The sequence below is a fragment of the Anolis carolinensis genome, chromosome 3, assembly GCF_035594765.1.
Source record: "Anolis carolinensis isolate JA03-04 chromosome 3, rAnoCar3.1.pri, whole genome shotgun sequence".
Classification (NCBI taxonomy): Eukaryota; Metazoa; Chordata; class Lepidosauria; order Squamata; family Dactyloidae; genus Anolis; species Anolis carolinensis.
The window spans coordinates 48035375-48050671 of record NC_085843.1 but is presented as its reverse complement, the minus strand read 5'-3'; the positions used below and the strand labels follow the sequence as shown (position 1 = coordinate 48050671).

The following is a 15297-nucleotide window of genomic DNA, read 5'->3' as shown; positions in this document are numbered from 1 at the left end:
AGACCCAGTGGCAAGTTTCCATTGCTAAATAATATTTTTATAGGTTCAAACTAAAAAAAATACAAGTTATATACTTAATTGCATATCTCATGTCTTCTTGGAATAAATGGTTCTAGGAATGCATTTGGCTGTTTTGTTTCTTTTCAACAGAGAACCTAAGTCTAGCTTTCAAGAACTTAGTAAATGGTGATATCATAACATTATAAATAGTGTTTTAACACTACTGTTAGCTGTCCCTGATCTGTCATTTTTCACATGAGTGCTATGCAACCATTATTTATCTTCTGCTATGAACATGGCTTAGAGGAAATGTCCCATGGGATTTTTTTAAAACATGCTCTCTTGAACTGAAGTTTAGTTCATTCAGAGCAAAAGTTAAAATATATCATGGTATACTTTTGCCTTATATATAATTCTGTCTTTCAATCAATCTACTGAATTTTGTTTCACAGCTTTTATTTTAAAGAAAACCCTCTGACTCTAGCATAGGAACAATCAGATCAGAACTATTTGATTATCCTGAAGTCCCAGGGAGGCTGATAGTGAGTTCCAAGGTTCCACTGATTCCACCCACATTAACCTAAGCAACCAAGTCAGGTTTATACAAGGAGAAAATGGATGTTTAAGACCTAATGGCTCCCAGCTTGCCCTTCCTTATAACAATGATCCCTTCTGAAAAGAGAAAGCTTGTCAGCTGTTTTCCTGGCCTACCAGACTCTTATGAATCCGCTTAAACTGGCCCCCACGTCTTTCAATAAGTGTTAGAACTGCAATGCCTACTATGTAATGTTGATTTATTTTCTTTGTATAAAGTTTATTTTGGGGAATATTTCTCTAACAATTTTATAGCAATCCTGTATGTTTCTAAAAAGAACAAAATCTCACTCAGTTTGTTTATTCTTCAAGTATAGGATTGAACTGTAAAGGAGGATAAACACATTTTTAATCATTGCTAATGAAGAGCAAACACTAGAGAGGGTCGGCGGACAAAACAAACTGAGGGCTAGCCCCTCCCACTAGCTATATACTACAAGGGGAAAGTGGGTGGGACTACCGCCAAAATGTAACCATTTTTAATGCCTGGAAAGCCTGAAACTGTCTGCACATGTGCAAGAAGACCCATATATGCACTTTTCACAGAGATCACAAAGAAGTAGACACATTCTTTTGAAATGCATAAATTTGAACAGTTTTATCTGGATCTCGAAACTCTAATCCAAGAAAACCTCAATAATCCAGGTTGAAGGGTTGGATTTCCCATAAAAGTTTGGAAAGGCAACAGAGCTGGCAACTATCATGGTAGTTGTAGTCATACTAATGAAGAAAGAAGAAAAGGAAGATAAACATGAAAAGAATATGTGTTGTTGAAGGTTTTCATGGCTGGAATCACTGGGTCGCTGTGAGTCTTCTGGCTTGTATGGCCATGTTCCAGAAGCATTCTCTCCTAACGTTTCACCCATATATATGGCGGGCATCCTAAGAGGTTCTCTGCCCTAGATGTGGGTGAAACATCAGGAGAGAATGCTTCTGGAACATAGCCATACAGCCCAAAAAATTCACAATGAAAAGATCAAAACTTCTGATAAAACATGAAAAAGCAGACAGTGAAGAATTTATGGGAGCAATGTATGAAGCAGAAATGTTCAGCTCAGTTGTTGACCATGGTGCTCCACAGCCTCACACATTCAATTAAATTCTCAGTCACTAAACATTAAAACACAGTCACAGCATCTTCTGAAATTGAGCATTAGTTCTTCTTTTAATGGTACTTTTAAAATTAGTTAACTCCCTGTTGCAACTGTTATTTTAATGAAATGATATAGTGCTTTTAGACATATAAAATGAGTGTTAAATATGTATAATGGTTTAAGTGGATAAATGATGATGTCACTGTATACCTCCTTGGCCATGTCTGTGTATTTCTGCTTTTCTTTAGGGTCTAGAACAGACCACCAGTCTGCCAGTATCTTGGTAGCACCACGGTTGTCCAGACGGGGGTGTTCTTGCCGCACAAGGGAGCGATGGCGTTTGCAGAAGAGAAGGAATGCATTCATTGGCCTGCGAGCCCGTTGTTCTGAAGAGTCTTCATCTTCTGTTTCATCTGCATCATGCTCAAGACCATCAGTACTAAGAAGATGGACCTATTTACATATGCAGAGAATATCATTGACAACTATTTCTCATCATACCTGCTATTTATTCATTCCAAAATCTTATATGAAATTTGTATAAAATCTGCAAATACTCTGTATTTGAAGTAGCTTGTTTAGTAAAATGTTTGAGTGAATCAAAAAATTTTAAACTCAGAAACAACTTGCCACAAGAAAAATATAGGTTGCTTACCTGTAACCATGTTTCTTCGAGTGTACTCTGAATTCACACTAGTGGAGAGACTACGCCTGGAACATGGCCATACAGGCCAGAAGACTCACAGCGACCCAGTGATTCCAGCTCCAATGGAAACATTCCAAGCTAAAACTTTGAATTTTGGTGGTAACCCCGCCCCTCTCCCCCGGAGGGCATAAAAGGCCGCCCTCAGTGCCCGCTCTCCAGTTCCTGCGCTGTAAAAGGCGACGAGAAAGGGAGAGGTTTGCATGTGGGGAAGGAAGGGCGGGATTGTGTGAATTCACAGAGTACACTTGAAGAAACATGGTTACAGGTAAGCAACCTGTCTTTTTTCTTCGTGTACTCTGTGAATGCACACTAGTGGAGACTAGCAAGGTTAGGTGTAGGATGGTGGGACAGAGCAAACCCAACAATGAGTTGAATGTCCAAAACCAAGACTTTATTAGGCACTGACGAGAGCGGCGGGTGAAAGGGTAGGCCCTTGCAGACATTTGCTCGACTCTGCCACCATCGAAGGGATTGACGGACCCGGGTCGGTACCGTAAGGAACATGGAGCTGGGATGAAGAAGAGGTTTGAAAGTGTCTATAAACCATCTTTGAAGAGGCCTGAGGCGCAGCCTGGCAAAAGGGGTAACTAGAACCGTAGACGCCATGTGGCCCAGTAAGACTTGAACAGAACGGTCTCTGACCCTGCGGTTCTTCTGGAGGAGCAGCAGGCGCTGTTGTAGGGATGGGAACCTGTCTGACAGGGAGGCTGTTTGGGTGATAAGTTGAAGAGATAATAGGTAATAGATGCCCATTCATGGTAGAAGGGAGCTAGACGTCTCTGAAACGGCAGAAAGGTAGGTGGGGCGCAAGGATTGGCGGAGGCATGACGGCTGCAGCAGTACCGGAGATGGAACCCAAGAGTTGGGCATCAGGCACAACGCTAGGTGTGAGGGGCAGTAGTGGCATCTCGACCTCTATTTTTAGAGACCTGGTGATGGGGGTGGGGCTGTTGTTGTTGGTTCTGCTGGCTGGAGCTGGAGGAGCGCCTGAAGCTATGGTGGTGAAATGATTGAGGCGGGAAGCGGCAGTACCATTGAGGGAACCATCGAGTGCACTAGGCGTGCGGTCGATCAGTTCCACACTTAGAGACGAGGATTTTAAAGTCATGGTTTGACTTCAGTTTATCGTCCGTCCCCGCGTTGAAGAGGCCAAGGGCGCCGAAGGGTAAGTCCTCAATCACCTGTCTAGAGGATGAAGACAAGCTGGAGGACCTCAACCAAGAGTGTCATGGAATGGCCACCATGTGGGCGATTATTTTGACAGTGGTGTTGCCTGTATTTTTGCCATTTGAATTTGATGGTGGGCCAATGAGTCCGCCTCCTGTTGGAGGGTGGAAAGGACGGAGCGATCCTCATCCGAGAGCGTAGCAAAAAAGAGCTGGGTTTTCTCCCAGAGGATCTCCTGATATGCTCCCATACAAGCTCCATAATTAGCCATTCGGCAAAGAAGGAGGGCCCCGGAATAGAATTTTCGACCTACTGCATCGAATCTTTTCCCTTCCCTGTCAGCTGGAGAGTTGGACTGTCGGCCCGAAGATTGAGAAGCCTTGACCACCATCGTGTTCGGGTCGAGGGTCGAGGTGGTGTTTTAGCCACTCCAGAGCTTCATCATCTGTACGGTACAATGTCTCGATCTTTTTTGAGGTGGGTGGTATTGAGGGCAGGGTTTTCCAGGAGGCCTGGATAACATCTAACAAATAAGGGAGGAAAGGCAAAAGCATGGCTGGGGGAGCTTGGGCCTGGGCCCTTTGGAAGACGGGGTCGGTTACGGCCTTCAAAGTCTGCTTAATCTCCATCCCCAAGGTGTCTGCCATCCTGATCATTTGGTCCAAAAAGGCTCGGATATTGTCCGTGGGCACGGGCGGATCGACCTCTTACGCATTGTGTGGAGGGGAAAGATCAAGTCCCAGTGAGACGACTGATGCCAAGAATATTGACTTGGGGCGTTTGACATTGAGCTCATCGTCCTCGGCCCCTTGGGGGACCAGGGAGTAGAGGACAGCAGAGTCCCTGGAGGAGGTATCACCTCAAGAGCAGCAGAAGCCTGTGGCCGATGGTCCTTGGAGGCCGAAGCCTGAGCGGCCCAAGCGAGGCGGGTTGTCTGCTTTCCCCTTTCCAGAGTTTGGGGAGGGGGGAAGAGTTATTGGCAGGCTTGCCGACACTAGAGGAGAGGATGAGGAGCTCTGATCACTGTGTGGGTCGAGCGGTCAGGTGAAGCTTGAGTCTCGCCCTCAGACGACCGACAAGGCGGGGACCGAGAGGTCGAGCGTAGTCGCTGTGCCGGCTGGATCGGAGAGGATTTCCTTGAAGAGGCGGCAGAGGACGAGGGAACGTCTCTCCTAGAAGGAGCAGAGGAGGACGAGTGCTGGGTCATACGCTTCTTCGCCGGGGGTTGTTTAGACGCGCCCTCATGGATTTCCCGGTATCGTAGGGATGGGGCAAACCGCCACCAAGTCAGATTGGGCTCAGCGAGATACCTCCTGGGCCCTCTTAAAAGCGATTTTCATCGCGGAAGTAGATGGCGGCGAAGCCACATGGGATTGGGCCGAGACCACCGAAGCCAGGGAGCTCAAGGTCGAGGAAGGGCCAACTTTGCCTGATCAGGTCGACATGGTGGCCGTAGTGACCATACAGGGAGGACTTGAGGGCTTAGCCTTCGAGGTCTTAGAGGCCTTGGAGGAGACGGAAGGGGCCTTACCAGGCCTTGACGCCATCAAAGTCAATGTCGAAGCGTTGGATTCAGGAGTGAGGGATTTCTTGTAAAGAGCTGTGATGTCTCAGGGACCCTTGCTCCGTGACCCCGCAGCCATCATGGATCAAACTGAAGAGGATATAGATTCTGTTCCATTCCAGATGTTCCCTGTTGACATTTCGGTGAAAAAACAAAGTACGGACGCCCTTGAAACAGAGCCTGGTTCCCCGGAAAGTGTTGTGTTTGATAGTTAGTCTTTTCTCAAAACACATCGCTCCAATAAGGAGTTTTTGAGACAAAGTGCGAGATTAGCAGAAAGAGAGGATTTTAATTAACCCGTTTCCCTTGGGAAGTATCGGGAAGGCAGGCATGTTGACACAGCTACTTTCTCTGGGAACAATAGGGGAGTTAAACACCTGTTGGGGGGAACTCTTAAACTTCCATAAAAGTTCTGCACTGAGCTCTCCCTATCGTGGTGTCAACGTGACTAATCCAAGAAGAACATCGTCTCTTGTTCCTGAGCTCCTTTCAGTGCGCTTACTCCCGAGTAGACCGGGAGCTGCGTTTTCACTCCTTTTCAAGTTTGGACTGCGTTTCAGATCCACCATGAATTACCTTGCCTAGCCTCGAATCCTTGTCTGGACTTAACTTCAAGAATCTCCCAGTGAATCCTTGCTCTTTCCCCACTCAAACTTCCAAGGAGTTTGAGTGTGTTTCGGTTATTGGATTGTAGACTTTGTACTCTAATACTGGACATATAACTTCATTTATTTGGACTATTTTTTATCTTTCCTATAAGGACAATTGCTTGACTATATACTCTGCATACTTTTGTTTTATTCTTTTATTGCATTAATAAAGTTATTAGATTGTTTATTGGCCTCCGTGTTGGTTTCCAGTGCTCACGCAGCCTAGAGGCGTTACAAGAGCTGCCCTGAGTCTGGCAGCCCTGTTTCTACTTGCCTGCGCCATAAAGGCCAGACAAATCCGACAAGAACCGACGACATGGCTCTCGCCAAGACAGAGAAGGCACTTGGCATGGCCGTTGGAATCCGGAATCTTAGCGGCACATTGAGTGCAGCATTTGAAGCGCGTAGTCGACATAGGCAGAAAAAACCAAGAGTCTGATGTGAGCTTTTGTGGCGGAAAAAAAGGAACTGGAGAGTGGGCACCGAGGGCGGCCTTTTATGCCCTCGATGGGAGGGGTTACCGCCAAAATTCAAAGTTTTGGCTTGGAAAAGTTTCCGTTGGGGCCCGTGCAGGCACAGTCTCTCCACTAGTGTGCATTCACAGAGTACACAAAGAAAAAAGGGCAGATTTCATTCAGATTTCTTTTCCTTCTTTTTTTTTTCTTTCATCCCTTTCTTTCCTTTTTACATTCCACCCACCTCAATTACTAATATCCCCCCACCCTCCCTGACCTGCCATAATCCTACCTAGTGTCTGTATTTTTAAAAATTTTGTTGGATTTGTCTAAAATTATGTTTATGTCTGGGACTTGCAAGTTTGGAAAATAATAAAGGATTATATTTTTAAAAAAGAAAGCAAGAAAATGATGCATCGAAATGGTAGAATTAGTAAAATTAAATGAGCCACAATGAGAGTTCTACCCAAGGGTGGCATCTCTGTCCTTCTATCCCTCTTTTACATACATGTGAATACATTTACAGTGGGGAAAAAGTATTTAGTCAGATACCAATTGTACAAGTTCTCCCACTTAAAAAGATGAGAGAGGCCTATAATTGACATCATAGATAGACCTCAACTATGAGAGACAACATGAGAAAACACATCCAGAAAATCACACTGGCTGATTTTTCACGAATTTATTTGCAAATTATGGTTGAAATTAAGTATTTGGTCATCAACAAACAAGCAAGATTTCTGGGTCTCACAGACCTGTAACTTCTTCTTCAAGAGGCTCCTCTGTCCTCCACTCATTACCTGTAGTAATGGCACCTATATGAACTTGTTATCAGTTTAAAAGACACCTGTCCACAACCTCAAGCAGTCACACTCCAAACTCCACTATGGTGAAGACCTAAGAGATGTCCAAGGACACCAGAAACAAAATTGTAGCCCTGGGCAGACTGAATCTGCAATAGGCAAGCAGCTTGGTGTGAAGAAATCAACGGTGGGAGCATTAGAAAATGGAAGAGATACAAGACCACTGAGAATCTCCCTCGATCTGGGGCTCCACGCAAGATCTCACCCCGTGGGGTCAAAATGATCAAAAGAATGGTGAGCAAAATTCCCAGAACCACACGGGGGAACCTAGCGAATGATCTACAGAGAGCTGGGACCAATGTAACAAAGGCTACCATCAGTAACACACTACGCCGCCAGGAACTGAGATCCTGAAGTGCCAGATGTGTCCCCCTGCTTAAGCCAGTACATGTTCGGGGCCAACTGAAGTTTGCTAGAGAGCATTTGAATGATCCAGAAGAGTATTGGGAGAATGTCAGATGAAACCAAAGTAGAACTGCTTGGTAGGAACACAACTTGTCGTGTTTGGAGGAGAAAGACTGCAGAGTTGCATCCAAAGAACACCATACCCATTATGAAGCATGGGGGTGTCAACATCATGCTTTGGGGCTGTTTGTCTGCAAAAGGACGAGGATGACTGGTCCGTATATATGAAAGAATGAGTGGGGTCATGTATCGTGAGATTACCTCCTTCCATCAGTAAGGGCACTGAAGATGAAACGTGGCTGGGTCTTTCAGCATGACAACAATCCCAAGCACACCGCCAAGGCAATGAAGGAGTGGCTTCGTAAGAAGCATTTCAAGGTCCTGGAGTGGCCTAGCCAGTCTCCAGATCTCAACCCTATAGAAAACCTTTGGCAGGAGTTGAAAGTCCGTGTTGCCCAGCGACAAACCCAAAACATCACTGCTCTCAAGGACATCTGCTTGGGGGAATGGGCCAACATACCAGCAACAGTGTGTGCCAACCTTGTGAGGACTTACAGAAAATGTTTGACTTCTGTCATTGCCAATAAAGGATATATAACAAAGTATTGAGATAAACATTTGTTATTGACCAAATACTTATTTCCCACCATAATTTGCAAATAAATTCATGAAAAATCAGACAATGTGATTTTCTGGATGTTGTCTCTCATAGTTGAGGTCTACCTATGATGTCAATTACAGGCCTCTCTCATCTTTTTAAGTGGGAGAACTTGTACAATTGGTATCTGACTAAATACTCCCCCCCTCCCACTGTATGTGTGTGTGTGCACACATACATCCATTATTGTTCTTCTATTAGCTGATATAAATCTTCCTATTTATAATGGCTTGGCTTTATGGTTCTGCGCTAATCTGTGTTTAAACTAACCACACTCTTGGTGGCTTTTTTTTCCTTTGCAAGATGTATACCTGTTGTTAATACTTCGTTTGTTCTGGTTTATTAGTGTTTGTAGCCTCAAGCAATAAAGACAAGTTTTAAGTAAACAGAAGGTATTTTAAAGTAATGAATATAATTTATGTTAACTTCCACAAAAAATAATTAACTTTTGAGATCTGCCACTGAAATACATTGCAGTGGTTACTATTTTAAACCAATAAATCATTTGACACGTAGAGATCAATTTCAGTTTTGTAAAAACAAACTCCAGGTGTTAACAGCTCTGGGATGGCCAAAAGCCTAGTACAGTGATCTGTCATGACCTTTTGAAGGTACACAGGGTTTATTTAATTAATTTTGGCCATGTTTTAGTCATGTGTGATTATGGGGACACACTGGAATTTCTGAAGGTCTATTAATTGTACTTGCCTACCTTAATCCAATAGCTAGGAAGCTTCAGGATGAGAAGAAACATGTCTCTGAATACCAGCTTTTGTATAGCTAAAGTGGTGATTTCATGATCTGGCTGTGAATATTTCATTGACACTATTTTAACTACAATGGCTCAATGCTATGGAATTGTGGGAGCTGTAGTCTTACAAGGTCTTTCGCCTTCTCTCCCAAGGAGTGCTGATGCCTGAATAAACTACAACTCTCATGATTCTATAGCACTGAGCCATGGAAGTTAAAGTAGGGCTGAACTATTTTATTCCTACAGTGTAGATGCACCCTCAGAGACATCTGCTTGGCAAGTGATGGAAACAGAATGCTGGGCTGCATAGACCAAGGGTATGAGCAAAAAACAAACAAACAAAAAAACAAAAAAAAAACAAAAAAAAAACAAAAAAAACCCAACAACACTTCTTCCATCCTTAAAATAATGTGGAATGTGTATGTGTATGGATTTTTTTTAAAAAAATTCAGACACCCGTGCATTGTTACTAATAATTTCAGGAAAGCCTTTTCTAACTAATTGACTAAACAGCCAAATGCATTTTGGAAGGTCTGTACAACAAACAGTTTTCTAAGAGATATCCAACTTTTTGATGTGATATTCCTACCTTATCAATATCTTCTTCGTCCTCGTCTTCTTCCTCCTCTTCAGAAAAATCAATGATCTTCTTCGCAAGTAGTGGATGCCACTGAAGACACTTTCTCTTTGGTCGTTTTCCTGTCCCCTCTCCGTCTGTTGAATGGTCTTTATTCCTACTGCTGCCTTTCATTACTGTGATCTAAAAAGTCACGATGGCAATGATTACCAAACATTCAAAATTGTCTTTATTAAACACACATATATTGCTGAACAATTTTTCAACTTATATCTGTAAACGCTGGTTTAAATCTGCATCTTCAACAGACAGCAAGCCACACAAAGGATGATGAGATGCAATTCTATTATAATGTATGAATGGATAGGTCCTGTAGGGCACAGTATACTTTTTACAATTTAGAGAGTTAAGCTTATTTACTTAACTAGATGGACTCTATCTTGTGTCATCCCAAGCTCATCCTCCCTTTAAAAATACGCACTTTGTTTGTAGGCCATTTCTGTGCCTTTAAACAGCTCAGGATTTTTCATCCTTGCCATGATCCACAATCATCCAACAACAGCCAAATGCAGCTGGAAATTATGTCACATTATTTCCAATCGTATCAGGAAGTACAGTACAGCCCGAAGGGAGAATGGCCTCCATCTCCTTTCTAGTTGCTCTCTTCTGCTCTAGATGGTAGATGTTTGCATGATGATTATATTCATATGAATACTCAAAGCTGAGTCAGCTAGAGAGGAATCAGAAGTTCTGTGAAAGCTATGTCAAACTTTTCAGTGTAACCTTTCAGTATTTCTCAGAGAGCTAGGCTGGAAAGCTTTTTGGTTTGGTTTGGTTTCACAAATAACAGTCTTGTTAATAAACATGGAAAATGGCTTTTGTCAAATAATGACATTTGAAAGCATGGTCTGGATTCATATAATAAGTACAGCAAATGCCACCTTATGCAACTCAGGAACTGGGACACTTATGTTTGGAAAGAATAGAATATTTAAATATTATATGTGAACAACAAAATTAATATTTTAATATTTGGCATTTCTGACTTATTTACACTGCTGCACTGATCACACACACACACACACACACACACAAACAGAGCTGATTGTTATTTTGGTTACTCTCTCCGGTAAATTATAATTCATTCCTATGGATGAAAGACCCTCAATCCCCTTGTTAGAGGCATTGGGGAAATTTCAACCTATGTCATCTCATGACCTTTGGTATTAAATATAGTCATATAATGTAACACAGGAATCATTGATGAAGTATTCCTGCAAAACTTCAATGAAAATACATAATGGCACCTTTGTTCAGATAACATAGGTCACAAAGTAATGTGTGTATACAAGTATGTGTCTTCAAAGACGAAATTATGTTACTTTCTTTCAACATAAAAAGGAGGAAAAAGACTAACTGGTTTGTATTTTCACATGAGGATACAAATCATTCAATACTGCACCTATATTCATGGAAGATTTATGAAAATAAAAATAAGTTAATATAAAATGTGCTCAAGCATTTTCCCCCTTCCTTTCTCCTCTTTATGTGCCTTCAAGTTCTCTGTCAACTTATGGTTTTCTTAGGCAAGGAACACTTAATGGTTTTGCCAGTTCCTTAGCACCATGACTATGGGAAGTTGATGTTCATACATGAGACTGAGAAAGCCCTTTTTGACTCCTAGACTAAAAACAAGGCAAACACTCTATCATTTCAGTTGCCTAGGAACTGTTTCCACTTTGTACTAACACCTTTTTTGGTACCGTTTAATTGTCTGTGTAATTGTAATAGAAAGCCTTTTGACATATTAACATTATATTAACACAAAACTATTAATTATCTGTAGCTCATACTCTTTTAAAACTGTATGTTTAGCCTGTATACTGGGTTTGTGTGCATGCACACATTTCTTAATAATAAGAAAAAGTGATTGTTATAATAATGAGAGGTTTAGATGTAATTGAAATCTTTCAGTTTAGCTATGCTAACACATTTTAAACAGTTAATCTCTGGTAATGTTTGGCTAGTTTCTTGCCCAGATTGGATGCTCCAGTTTTCTATTATCATATAAAATCATAGAAGCTGGCTTGCACAAGTATTCCCTCTGCAGTTTCCATTAACATGTATAAACAGAGCACAGACCCCTTCCCAAGCTTCTGCTAGTAAATGACTTAGTTTTTCAGGTAGGCAAAAACTAATCCCCCTACCCTGGTTGTGTGATCTTTTTGGTGCTCTTAGTTATCCATTTTTGTTCTATACCATAAGAAATTAGGTAGAATTAGCAAATTTGGACAGAGCTTTTATTCACTGTAGAGGTCAAACTGGTAGGAACTTAATGTGGGTGAAACTGAAAGAATGTGCCACAGAATTAGTGTATGAAGGATATAGGCTTGTAGCATCCATACCTTTTGGCATACCAGTTTCCCCATTTGTTGCGTTGTCATAAAAAGATGCTGACTAAACCTAACTGTGTATACCATCTCTTTACCCTTTGATGACAGTTACCATGTAAAAACAGGTGGGAGAGCAAGAGGCAACTGAGACATTTGAGAGATGCCCTCCAATCTCCCCCATACAATATGGAGATTTTCCAAACAGATCCGCAGCAATCTGCCATAGTGACAGATTGTTATACGTTATGGGCAGATGAAAGTACAACTGAAGAACCCAAACTCATCTTCAAAAAGGCTCTCAAGGTCAGAATGTATTCTATTCTTTGATATGTTTCATATGGATCAGTTTTATTTTTTTTCATGTAATCTCTCTCTCTCTCTCTCTCGCTCTATATATATATGTGTGTGTGTGTGTGTGTGTGTGTTCTGACAATTTCTGCCTTAAAGTAAACAGCGAAACTAAACACCCAAAATTCACGAAACTTGGCCACAAAAGACATGGTCATCCCTGCTATGTATAGACATAAAAAAACAAGAAAAATAAAGTCCTAATTAGAGGGAGAGGAATAATTGTTTTTTTCCCATTGCTGCCAGTTAGAAGGCTAACCTCCGCCCACTTTGTCACCTAGCAACCCACTCAGCCATTTAATGGCACCCAGGGACACTTCAATCAGGCCTCTTCCACACTGCCTATAAAATACAGATTATCTTATTTGAACTGGATTATATGGCAATGTAGACTCAAGGCCCTTCCACACAGTTTTATTACCCATTTATAATCTTATATTATCTGCTTTGAACTGGATTATCTTGAGTCCATACTGCCATATAATCCACTTCAGTGTGCATTTTATACAGCTGTGTAGAAGAAGCCTCATATAATCCAGTTCTAAGCAGATAATATAAGATTATAAATATACAGCAGAGTCTCACTTATTCAACATAAACACCCCGGCAAAACGTTGGATAAGCGAATATGTTGGATAATAAGAAGGGATTAAAGAAAAGTCTATTAAACGTCAAATTACGTTATGATTTTACAAATTAATACCAAAACATGTTATACAACAAATTTGACAGAAAAAGTAGTTCAATGCATGGTAATGCTATGTAATAATTACTGTATTTACAAATTTAGCACCAAAACATCACAATGTATTGAAAACATTGACTACTAAAAAGCCTACTGCATTGGATAATCCAGAACGTTGGATAAGAAAATGTTGGATAAGTGAGACTCTACTGTAATATGAAATAATTACTGTGGTATAATAATACAGAACAATATAATCTCTAAAACCAGGACAGTAAATAAAGAGCAACACTCTGAAAGCAGGGATATGGGGAATTCCAGAAAGGAAACAATCAGGGTCAGCTAACACTTCCCAACAAAGGATTCCCCCAGGCAGGAACCAGCCAGGCTTTGAAGCTGCAAGGCCATTAAATGCTAATCAAGGTGCCTAATTGCAGCATTCACACCTGCCACACTGAGATTAATTGCTATTCAAACTGGCCAACCAAGGATTCCACAAGGTAGAAAGCAGCCAGGCTTTTAAGTTGCAAGACTATTCAGTGCAGTTCAAGCTGGTCCAACAAGGTTTTATGTATTTATTTATTTATTTTGACATTTATATTTGACATTTCTACCCCGCCCTTCTCCCTGAGGGGACTCAGGGCGGCTTACACAACTGGCAGGATCACTACCAGTATATCATAATACAATAAAATAATACAATATTATTTTAGTAGGATTCCCCTACTAAGGAAGTAGCCAGACTTTGATTGAGGGTGCTACTCTAGCTACTCCAAAAAACGGCCAGGCTTTGAGGCTGCAAGGCTATTCACTGCTATTCCACCTGGCCAACAAATGATTCCCATAAGCCACAGCAACGCATGGCCGGGCAAAGCTAGTCTTAGTATAAACCCTTGCACAGTTTACAATCAGATCCCTAGATTTTCTTTTTATGTATATTGTTGAAGAAAAAGATATGAATGACTAAAAACAGCTGAAAGAATAGGAAGATACTAGGGGTTTTTGAGAGAGTTAGGCATATACTCAGTTCACCATGGAAGATCAGGATCAATTGAAAGCAAAGTAGGGATCTCCTGAAGTAGCGAAATTTCCAATGAATACATAATTTTTTTTAAAAACTGTGCAAGGCAAAGATCAGGCAGTTGAATTTTGAAAAACTACTAGGGCATTACTGATTCGTAGGACACAGCCCATAGGTACACCCATTTCCCGATGTCACCAAATCGAATCAATGTGTTGATTGTCATTTTCTCCAGTTTTATAGAGATTTCGGGGCTCTGGAGACTATTTCTGCCCATCTCTCCCCCCCCCCCCCCCGTTTCTTAACACTTTCTAAACACTTCACTAATGAAGCATGATGGACACAAGGGGAATGCCTACCTGCGTTGCGTGATGGGCTTGGTTGAACTTTGTTTTTCAACTGTTTTCTTTTTCAAAGTGTTTAGAAATGGGTGTGCATGTGCATGGGATAATATCTTAGACTGCTCACACTTCTGTTGTTGAGTGTGCATGTACTTCCGTGAACAAGCCTACACAGACTCACTCTGAAATTGTTACTATTTTGCAACCAACTAGAACTGGCACCATTCTGTTACTACAGCTTTAATAGGATTAAGAAAATCTTCAAGGAATATAAGTAATCCCTCAGCATGATTCTAAGCACTCTTTTGTACTTGAGAATTTTTCAGAATGACATGCTGCTTAAAACCAAGTAGAAACAGAAAATTAATAGGGCTCCTCAAATCCAAAAGAAAGATATTTACAATGACATCGTTTTTATTTGCGTTATGAGCAACTGTTTATGTTTGTCTACAGGTTGATTGGATGTGAATTACCTAATTATCCAATTAACTGAGTAAAATATTTTACTCTACTTCATTGAATGGGCAAAATATGCAGATTATATTTCCTGCAATTTATTTAGTTCATTAGTTTCTATAAAAATGTGATTTATGATGCCCTTATAGTTCAGGATCTAGAGTGCCTTAATAAGGCAGTTCAATCAAAATGAGGTAAATGTCTGCAATATGAACTTTTGCTCTGATTCAATATAGAATTATCCCCATTTTTCTCACTACAGTTATGACAGAATGGTGAGGAAAGGATTTCACTAATGTACAACCTTTAATTTAGCAGAAGGATAGGTGGAATAATGTGTTATGATGGCAAGCTAGAATTTATTCATAGGTATTAATCCTACTTATGAATTAATTAATAATATCTAAACTATTTCCCCTTTTAATCTATTTCTCTTTTTAAACTTTTTGTTTTTTGTTGTTGTTCCCTACAGTATACTGTGAATAATAAATAAGCAAATGTTTCTGAGAGTTGGAAGCAAGCATAAATTATGCTTTGACAACAATGTTTGTTAATATATATTCTGAAAG

The 15297-nt window shown here is 41.0% G+C and overlaps 1 protein-coding gene across 8 annotated transcripts in view; it reads right to left on the bottom strand.

Moving 5' to 3' along the window:
• Window positions 1–15297, bottom strand: part of bbx (BBX high mobility group box domain containing) — a 167458-nt gene that overhangs the window by 48844 nt on the left and 103317 nt on the right. For all 8 annotated transcript variants that reach the window (XM_062974853.1, XM_062974850.1, XM_062974851.1 and 5 more), the window contains 2 exons: window positions 9497–9667; window positions 1899–2141 (listed from right to left, as the gene is read on the bottom strand). In XM_062974853.1, the coding sequence (XP_062830923.1) occupies window positions 1899–2141; window positions 9497–9667 (414 nt within the window). The remainder of the gene's footprint in view (window positions 1–1898; window positions 2142–9496; window positions 9668–15297) is intronic.